General features: G+C 36.8%; 1 protein-coding gene across 1 annotated transcript; it reads right to left on the bottom strand.

The window, feature by feature from the left end:
- Window positions 1–4074: 4074 nt before the first annotated feature.
- Window positions 4075–8407, bottom strand: LOC143846855 (NAC domain-containing protein 43-like). The gene is made up of 3 exons (XM_077355446.1): window positions 8174–8407; window positions 6854–7131; window positions 4075–5415 (listed from the first exon to the last, which is right to left on the bottom strand). The coding sequence occupies exons 1-3, from the start codon at window positions 8352–8354 to the stop codon at window positions 4603–4605; spliced, it is 1272 nt and encodes a 423-aa protein (XP_077211561.1). The 5' UTR covers window positions 8355–8407; the 3' UTR covers window positions 4075–4602.
- Window positions 8408–11143: the final 2736 nt, after the last annotated feature.

The raw sequence follows: 11143 nt of genomic DNA, 5'->3' as shown, positions 1-11143 counted from the left end.
CCTCTTTTTGGGTTGGCCGTACACGTGAGGCAATAGCTCATGTGAAACAACCAATTACTCCAAAAGCTTAAGCGGCTAGAGATGGTGTTATTTAATCATTTATACTCCAACAGAGAAGACACCTAATCCATGGCAAGAACTCCTCTCCCATTGGCATCAAAGCAGACAGAGGCAGTGTAGAGGTATAGGGATTCAATTTTGGGATTGGTGTCTTTGTTTCCTACATAAGTAGGAAGATGATACCTCCCTTTGACGCTAGTCATCCTAGTATGATTAGGATAGACAAGGAGGATTAGGTGTCCTAATTTGTATAGGTTTAGGGCTAGGTAGGTGTTTCCTACCATGACTCGGGGTTGTTTTTTTTTTTTTTTGGGGGGGGGGGGGGACTGAGGGGTGTTAAAGTATAAATGATTAAATAACACCATCTCTAGCAGCTTAAGCTTTTGGGGTAATTAGTTGTTTCACAGTGAGAGTTGATTTTGTGTACAATCTTGACTGAGAAAGACGGGAAGGGTTACAATTTACGAGTTTTGGGCAAATCCGTTATAATTCTCGTAGCATTTTGCTTTCTCAGTGTGGAAGATTAGATCTCACCCCATAAATGTAAGCGCGAATCTTGGCGGAATCAAGTATATCTTGTGCTTGTGTGTCTTTGCATCTTTCTATATATTTCTTTTTCGTGATCGGATAAGATTTTGCCATCGTATTTCTCAATATTCAACCCAATTGGAGTCAGATCTTCCTTCCACTGCAACCAGATCTCCCTTTCATTTGGCAGCCAGGCGAGACCACCTAGATTGTAGCCACTTCAAAACAGCGACTTATCAGGCTAAGGTAGAAATGCCATGACCGGTAGAAATGCAAGTATAGGGCAATGTGCAATTTCAGCATTTTGAGAACCTACTTGAACAAAAAGAAATAAAGACGCACAGTTAGGGTAATGCTTGAAGGCATCCAATGAATTTTTAGGATCATTTATTCCACTTAGGGGAAATAATGAAAGGTACACTGAGTTTTCCATTCTAAGGTTTACTTTTCCTAAGACATATTTATGGAACAAAGGAACAAGTTTTTGCATAAATGTGTTTAAAATTCATTTAATTCCCAAACAATGTTTTCATAAATTTCAAAAATTGCTTTCAAAATAACTAATCATAAATAAGCACATCTAATAGTCATATTTCAAAAAGATAAGCCAAAAACAATGGCATAGGATAAAAGGTTACTTACACCAAGGGTAATCTCTAGAAAATCCCTCTTTTCAAGATCAAAAATCAAGATCCAAGATGACAAATTTGAGAGAATTTTTATTATTCTTGGATACGCCCTAATGAGTGATTATATAGAAAGAGATAAACATAACCGAGGCAAGAGATAATTCTAGAAAACCTACCTACTAAGATTAGCCTAATTGCAAATTTAAGCTAGCTGCCTAATCTAGCTAGGTTACCCCATTCAACCCACTTGCCTAATATAGCACCATGGTGATCAAACGGTGTGAATTCAACACGATCTGACTTTGAGATCTCATATATTCTAACACAAGAAGACAGTGAAGATCTTGCAAACGGATATAGAAGCAACTCATCCATAAGATCAATTCACAATGGAATCGACAGCAACTAGCGGTTCACGATGATTGTCAGCATCCCATAGAAATGCGGGATGTACAAGTGTAGGTTAGTAGTGTACTCGCAGTAGAGAACCAGAAACCCATTCGGTTCATGTTGTCTTAACTCAGGAAAACTACACTCAAGAATCTATCATGCACAGAACCGTGAATTGTAACAAATAAAGGATTTAATTCCTCAACCATATAGGGGTATTTATAGAAACAAGAGGAAAGTTAAGGCCTCTCTTCTTGTACTTCCCATATAACTCAAGTACACTAATTTCTTAAATAAAAGGAATCCTATTGTGGTGAAGAAACTCGTAGATCAAAAGAAAAGGCCACCCAAAAACTTGTTGAACGACCCACTTTTAATTAGAATAGGAGTCATTTTCTGATGACTGAAATCTCCCAAACTAAACTAATAAAAAATCTACTTCTATAATAACAACAAAAACTAATCAAAAGGCTTTAACTACACTACCCAAACTCAATAAACTAAATGACGAATTCTAGTACAAGTTTCTAAAATTACCAACTCGAGAGATCTTGTTCACCTCCAAAATGTAAATTAAGTTTTCAAATTTCCCAATAAGAAACAACTAAAATCCATAAAACTTCTCTCCCTCTCTCTCACATCTTTTCTTAACAAAATGGAAAGTATCCCAACAAATTAGGACCGTTTTTCACTCCCTTTGGATGCCCAAAACAACTTAATAAAAGCCTACTACCTCTCTCTCTCTCTCTCTCTCTCAAATTTATTTCCCTACAAAATGGCAAACATTTCTAAAACTTCTCTAATCTCCGCATAAAATTTTCCAAGCTTCGTAAACGTACTCTTTTCCGTACATCCAACCAAAAGTAAAGGGAAATGATTTCAGCACAAGCATGTTTTGATACATGCGCTCATGCATCTTGTCTTTTAGCATTTAATGGTCCCATTAGTGCTTTTTGGGAACGGTAAAAACCCTTTTACATGTCTTTAAATACTAAAAGACAAGGAACATGAGCGTCATGTATCAAAACATGTTTGTGTTGAAATCATTTTCCAAAGTAAATTCCTAAAACCTCTCTCCCTAAACACAAAATCCTTGAAATTGAAACAAATTTAATTATAGGAATATTTCTTTTATAATGAAAGTAAATATTGATATCGAACACTCCCTTTCCTTAATAACACCAGTACTCTCTAGATTCTCTTCTACCAAAACTAAAAAGTGTGGGAAGTACTAGCCAAGGGCGGGGCCCACGACTTTGACGATCCAAACCACTTATTATGGTAATGGAATCGACAAGGGCCATCGATCCAGCTGGCGGCTTGATCTCCTACCGTTCCTAGGACGATCAGCCTTCGGGTAATACTTGTCTGCTATAGCCCTGGCCCGATCTAGATCATTTGATTTGATCGTCAATACAAGCATTTGACGTGGTCCGATAACAGGTCTGTAGCTTTCAGCCCCCGATCCGTCCGAACATTCGGCCCTCGATCAGCTGAGATGTACTTGTACTCACCGGCCCTATCTATTAAATTCAACTCGTATTTAGAACTCATCCCAATTAAGACTACTAGATCACAAATCCTAATTAATATGTGTGTGGGGCAGGGTGTCACAGGTTTATTGCTTGCGTTGATCAATTGACAAAATCTGGTCCGGGGACCCATCACTACTGGAATGGAACCATTGACCATTTATGTCGGAGGTGATCAGTGAAATTTCAGAGGTGTTGGAGGTGAGGGGCGAGCTGTAACGATTATCTAGAATCTTGTGATTATTTTTCTTTGTGAAAACACGACATAACACCTGCCCAAGTTCTTGGGTGTTCATCTCTCCTACTGAGCTTGAGTCCTGGATTGTATCAGACAATATCTAGGAAAGAATCTATAGTGGCTAAATATTGATATTTTATGCAAAAATATTACTATGGGAAGGCAAATGAGTTGGATGAATTGGGGTCTCTTGGGATACCACCATAGTTACAGATGTCTCCGAATAGTGAAAAAATCTTGAAAAAGTCAAGAGATTTTGAAGATGGGTGGGAGAGATGCATGTATAGGGCAGTGCGCAATTTCATTATTTTGAGAACATGCTAGGAAAAAGAGAAATAGAGACCCATACTTAGGTTAGGTTAATACTTGAAGGCATTCAATGCATTTTTTAGGATCATTTGTTACAGTCAGGGAAAAGTATGAAACGTACACTGAGTCTTCCATTACAAGGTTGTAGATAAAGAGAGCTTCCGATACCTTCTCAAGCATTAATAGAGCTAACTATTTTCATGCAACTCTTAAATGGTCTGATATAATTAGAGGCAGAAAGAGAAAATTGCACACCATACAAAGTTCTATTTTACTTCCACAGCATTTAGTTGAAAGACATCGTGGTTATGAAAAAATATTGGTATTGCCACCCCAGCTGGAATTCTATTATTACATGATATCAAAATATTGGTATTGCCACCCCCAACTGGAATTCTATTATTACATTTGTACATTATTTCTATGTCTACTTGCATTTTCTCTAATGTCGATATGACAAATAGATAAACAATAATTTTATGACTTTGCCACCCCAACTTGAATCTATGATTACATATGTACATTACATCTATCTTACATTCAACCCATGTTTGGCACCCATGAATTTTTTTTTTCTTGGAATATTATCTTACCAATTGTTGAGGTAAGGGTAGGGAGAGGGGAGGGGGAGACTTGAGAGGGTGTGAGTGAGATGATGGTGTGAAGTGGCTGAAAAATAAGGAAAACAAAAACTCTATTTTGAGTAGGGTCTCTCTTTTCCTTGTCTTTTTTGCCACTTCTCAACCTCTCTTCACTCGTGCCTTCTCAATTCTCTCCCTCCCACCCTCCTTGTCCCTAGCTCGATCTCCCACCACTCGATAAACAAATATTCCATGGAAAAAACTTTCATGCCTGCCAAACATGGCCTGTGTAATGGTAATATAACAAGTAGATAACAATAATAATCTACTTGTTATTATTTCGGTTGGGAGGATTTTGTCATTGATGATTGGACGAAGCTCCAAAGATCAATGTCGTTGTTTTCCTCTAGGGAGCGAAAATAGGGACCATGGAATGGGAGTTCATTGGGTGGGATGGAGGAAGATGCGAGGTTGGGATCATTCAAGTAATTGAGTGGCACGTTTGATGTCTCCGATTGGCCATTTAGGTGGTAGGCGAGTAGTCCGTCCATGGTGACCCAACCCGGGTTGGGCTCAAGTGATGTCTCTGATTGGCCTCCATTAAGGTGGTAGGCAACAAACCGGTCCATGGTGGCCCAACCATGAAGACCCGATTCGGGCTGGTGAACTGGGTTCACCAAATTACCTAGGTTGGTCATAGAAGAAGCTTCATCGGGAACATAGACCGGTGTGTAGCAAGTTTGGCTATAGTCGAACTGGTGGCAATCATAGGGAATTAGTGGCGGGAGAGTTGAACTTTCTAGCTGTGAAAATTGGATGAAGCTTTCGTGCACTGATCCGATGGTCCTCTCAATTGGATGCCGGATAAAGGCCATGTTGTTGTTGGCATTGGGATCGGTTTCTTTCATGTATTTTGTTCCCATGTATTGACCAATGTGGTCCAAGGACCCATCACTACTAGAATGGAACAATTGGGCGGCTGTTTCCGATTCTATCGGCGAGATGCCGTAGTTGATCGGCGAGTTTTCACGGCTATCTAGTATCTTGAGAATCTTCTTCTTCCTGAAAACGCGGCATATCACCCATCCATCTTCTTGGGTGTTCATCTCTCCTGCTGAGCTGGAGTCTTGGATTGTATCAGACAATATCTGCCATGAAGGAACTCAATAGTGGTTAAATATGGATATTTTATGCAACATCATTACTATGGGAAGAAAAATAAGCTGGATGACTTAGTTGAAAAACTCTTGAAAAAATACCCACACTCTTTGGATATATGCCACCAAAGTTATGAAATTCTCTGAATAATTGCAAAACTCTTGAAAAAATCATGAAATTTCCATGCCCCATTTTAAACTTTAAAAATCCCAAGTATTTCAAAAATTCTAGAATTTTTTAAAACTAAGTGCAATTTTTCCTAATTAAACCTAAATTTTCTAATTTAAATGCAAACTTAATGAATAATTCATCAATTCTTCATATATTATTTGTAACTCTCACAAGAAATTCTTTAACATAAACTGAAATGATATCCTAATCTAGCAAATGCATGCACATAATTAACCATTCTTGCATATTTTTTTGTTGTTGTCTTAGTTAGAAAAATAGGTATCTATATTATACAATAGATATAAGTGTAAAACAAACATTACAAATAATTGAAAAATTCTTGAAAATGTCATGGCATTTTGATGCTCCATTTTAAGCTTAAAAAACCCCAAATAATTAAAAAATTCTAGCATTTCTTGACCTAAATGTGATTTTTTCAGACTAAACCCAAATTTTCTGATTCAAATATAACGAATAATTCATCAATTTCGCCATATATTATTCGTAAGTCTCACAAGAAATTCTAAATAAAAACTGAAATCACACCCTAAATAAGTATCTATATTATACAATAGATATAAGTGTAAATCAAACATTAAAATGGGAAGGAAAATATGCTGGATGACTTGGGGATCTTTGGATACCTCCATAGTTACAAAATTCTTCAAATGAATGAAAATATCTTGATAAAGTCATGACATTTTGATGGCCCATTTTAAACTTTAAAAATTCTAGTATTTCTTGAACTAAATTCAATTTTTTCAAACTAAACCCAAATTTTTTTTATTCAAATGCAAATTTAACAAATAATTCATCAATTTCCCCATATATTACTTGAAATCACACCCTAATCTTGCAAATAATGCATGCACTTAACCATCCTTCCATCTTTTCTGTTGTCTTATATATTTGGAAAATAAGTATCTATATTATATAATCGATATGTGTGGTAAATAGAGAAAATCATGATTTTTTCCAATGTTTTACTAAACATTTCTTTAATTTTCTGAACATTTGCCCCACTCATTCCCGAATCTAAACTTTGGGAAGTTTTGAAGAATTATTTATATAATATAGTTTTGAAGTCAAATGTGATTATTTGCAAATATAATGGTGTTATAATAGCTTTAGAAATTAAATATAGTTAATGGCTTCCAAAGAGGCCTTAATTTTCTCCCATTTGCAAATAGATTAAATTCGAGTAATCTTATTTACAAATAAGGACTACTTTTTGCGGGATTTTAAAAGGACCGTTACATTTGATTGGGCGTTCGCGTTGGTGTGATCGTCAAGCCTGTATTCATGCATGATCCAATCAGATTTCTGGCCATAGGGTGCTCTTCCCTTATAAAATACAAGAGTTTTCCTCATTCCTATAAGTTTGAAATCGCTGTAGATGAACTTATCACGACCGGTGGCTTTCCAAAATCCCGCACTTGTTGCACGATTTGTTCGTGTGCCCATTGGGTACTTTCGATCTTTGCGACTAAAGAAGTACCAATCATCTTGTGGACCGGATCCAATTTTGCACTTCTCTGCAAAATTCGAAAATAAACATGTGAAAATGATGCACTTGAACTTGAATTTTATCATGGTGTAGGAGCCTCTTTCCATACCTCCAAAAATTATTTGCATATAATCTTAGGCCGTGTTTGGAAGCTATATTAATTTTTTTTCCATGGAATATTGGTTTATCAAACGGTGGGAGAGGGGCTAGAAGAGCGGCGAAGAAAATTGAGAAGGCATGAGTGAGGGGACTGTTTTGAGGAGAGTCATGGCTACTCTCGAATTGAGGCGTTGCAATAAGAAGTGGCTGAAAAATACGAAAAAGAAAAGCTCTATTCAAAATAGGGTTTTATTTTTCTTATTTTTCTGTCACTTCGCATCATCTATTTTTCCTTATTTTTTTCGGCAACTTCGCATCATCTCCTCGCTCATGTCCTCTCAAGTCTCTCTCATCTCCCTCTCTCAAAACTTGGTAAGCTAACATTCCATAAAAAAAATTCATGGTTGCCAAACATAGCCTTATATGAAAAATGGTTTTGATGTTCGGACGAATCCATAACTCAAACGGGTTCGGAAAATTTTTTGAACAAAAATCATCCGGGTTGTGCAAAATTGCATAGGGATGAGGAAAATTGCATCCAAAGAAGCCCTAATTAAGGCAACTAAAAGGCAATTAGGCCATGTTTGTCGGCCATGAAAATTAGTTTAGAGGGCTAGCTGAGAGAAGGAGAGACTAGAGACCATGGTTTTAAATTTTGGTGGAGACCAACACCGAAATGCATCAAAACCGAAACGGCCATTTAAATCTGTTTTTTTATATTAATTTAATATTTCACCGAAATTTCGACCGAAATTTAATATGGATTAAAATATTCGTTTCGAGTTATGTACCATATTTCGACCTAAAATTTGAAATTCCAGGGACCGAAACCGGTACCAAAACCGAAATTTTAAACCTTGCTAGAGACGCATGACTGAGGAGAGAGTCAGAAATGGTAGAAGAACGAGGAAAATAAAAACTCCAATCAAAATAAAATTTATTTTGCAAACATGGACTTATTGACTGATCACCTTGTATATCCCAAGGCTCAAGCTTATTGAGGCCTATGTCTTGGATTATATCCATGTCATTCTTCTCATAAGCCACCTTCTTCCTCAAGTAACACTGGAGGAGCTCTTCCTCTGTAGGATGGAATCGGAATCCCGGCGGAATCGAAGACTGACTGTTCTCAGACAAACTCATTTTTTCCATTAGAAGCTCAATAAAATAGAAGTGCAGAAAGAGCTAGATAGAAGAAAGGAAAATATATAGTAACGGATTTAGGATGGAACTAACACACAAGAACCAACTTTTTCTTTTCTTGTTTGAATTAGGTTATGATATCACATACCCAAGTAGAAGAGAAGAGAGAGAAATATTTATATTGAAATGAAAAAGACATGAAGTGGGAATGATTTGGGGCATGTAACTACTCAACAACTAGAGACCAAAGAGATGATGTGGTGGGAGGTATTGAGCTTTCATGGCTTTGAAACCATTTCTATGTGTAAACACTTGAGTTTTTATAGGAAATTTCTTTAAATGAAAATGAAGCCAAAGGAGCTTTTCATGAATATGAAAACTTGAGCTATAATTACTAAAATATCACTTTCCTTTTCTTAAACCCAATACTACTCTTCATAAATAAAACCCATAAAAAGGCTTTTTCTTACCTCTTGAGAAGCCATTTCACACGAAACTTTTTCCGGCCTTCTCTCAAAATGTCCAACCTTTTTTAGCGGGCTAGGCTCAATTCACACGAAACTTTCTCCGGCCTTCTTTCAAAATGTCCAACCTGTTTTAGTTGGCTAGGCTAATTTATAGTTCTCTCTCTCTCTCTAGGCTAACTTATAATTCTCCACTTCTCCCTCCCTCCCCCTCTCTCTCTATTGGGGGGTGGATATATTCGCTGTTACTCTTGGGGCCACCCCCCTTGAGTGTATTTATTATGACTACTCTTTTTACACTACTAGGGTGTGGTCCGGGGAAGAAAAGAAGGCGAATCTATCATTTCCCTATATGTATGGATACATATACATCTCAAAAAAGATAACCCTCCCAAGGTTCTTCTTTCCTCTTCTTTTACAAATAATTGCTATGGACCATCGCATGAGGCATTTCGCGCCTGGGCTGTTGGATGTGAGAGCAGCCACCTCAAATGAATTAAATGAATAAGACAAATTCTAAGCCTGTGTGGCTGCTCTCACATGCAACAGCCCAAGCGGAAAATGCCTGCTGCAATGGTCCCTAGCAAATCCCATATAAAAAAAAGCAATTTCTCAAAAGAGGAACCATCACCTATGCACTTAATTCATCAGCATCTCTTTAGCCACGACCTTTTCACATCAGTGGTCATTACTTCTCCATCCATCGGGTGTTGTGTTGAATTCACAATCGATGATTGTAACGGCAAATCACAAGAATTAGGGAAGACTTTTCCATCGCTTTCTAAAATCATTTTCTAGCTTTGATATTGGTCAATCTAATTGGCTGGATTCAAATTCGTTATTAGTTGTATTTATTTGTTAAGACTAGTAGTGTGAAAGAAAGAGAAAATAATAATAAAATAAAATTTAAATAGAATGAAAATAAAGCAAAATTTTAAAGTATTTAAAATATAAATTAGAGGAATGATAGATACAAGGGAGCCATTGCATAAAGAGCCAAAAAAAGGCTCTTGATTGGATCCACATTATAAAATGTAACTGATTTTACTTTTTCAACCGATTTAAAAATGTAACTGAAAATGACGTGGATCCAATGAAAAGCCCTTTTGTGGCTCTTTATGCAAGGGCTCCCTTGTATCTATCATTGCTCTATAAATTAATTCAACTAAGCCTTTGTCCCAAACTAGTTGGGGTCGGCTAATGAATCCTTTAGAAAATTTTTATGAAGAAGTAAAAGAATCTACCCGGCTCAAATTGAGAAGTCTAATCCTGACACTAGTTGGTTTCGTCCACATAGATCATTTTCTTCCATTCTCTCATATCTAAAGTCATGTTCTCTCTTATGTAAGGTCATGTTTCTACCCAAGTTGTTTTAATTTGGTCTATCCCTACTTCTTTTTACTCCATCAACTTGGCACAAGTCACTCATTTTCACTGGAGCATTCAAAGGCCTACGTTAGGAATGCCCAAACCATCTTAAGCAGTGCTCGCTGATCTTCTCCTCAATTGGTGCCACCCCACCTTTTTAGGGATGTCTCCATTATTATTTTTAAAATAATTAAAATAAAAATAAATCAATAACAAGCGCACACTCTTAATTTGTACTTTTATAATGAGAGATTATATTTCAAGCACTTATGTTAGTCTTTCCACCGATTTTTTTTTTTTTTTTTTTGACTGATATGTCATTCCACCCCTTTTTGGTTGTTTTTTAGCTCTACAACTTGTTTTCTCTTCCACTCCACTCTCATGCCATCGCTACCTTGTTACATCAATCATCATCTCTCCCTTACCACTTCCGGGGCAGGAGAAATAAATAAATAAGTAAAATATAAAAAAATTCATAAATTGGAAATATATCAATAAGAAAAAGTAGGCACTCCTCTCTTTATTTAGATTTTCAACTGGAAAATGATATTTCATTAGCCACATGATATGATATGTTCACCCTATTTTTGTCATCTTTTTTATCTTACACCGTCCTTGAGCGTTGTAGTCCCTCCTCCTATCTTATGCCATCTTTGCCAGCGCTTGAGTGGAGGTTTGTATCGTTCTCACATGCATAAGCATTATGGAGCCCCATCTACATTTGAAGACATTGAAGAAGGTTTCTCTCTTCATCTAGGGCTATCTGTCGAGAGCCAAGTTAATCGCGAATGCTGACTCTATAGTTCATCTCATCTGATATTTTAACCTTATTCTTTACAGTCATGTCGACCTCCATCCTGCTTATGACAACTTTTCACTAACATTATCAATTGTTTGGATGATCTGTCCTTAGAAAACGTCCACAGATTGCTTATATCCATGAGTTCTGTCCAAAACTTCAAGCCA

Source organism: Tasmannia lanceolata, unplaced genomic scaffold (assembly GCF_043159265.1).
Source record: "Tasmannia lanceolata isolate RefF3 unplaced genomic scaffold, GAP_Taslan_0.1 ptg000015l, whole genome shotgun sequence".
NCBI lineage: Eukaryota > Viridiplantae > Streptophyta > Magnoliopsida > Canellales > Winteraceae > Tasmannia > Tasmannia lanceolata.
This window is presented reverse-complemented; position numbering and strand designations above follow the sequence as displayed.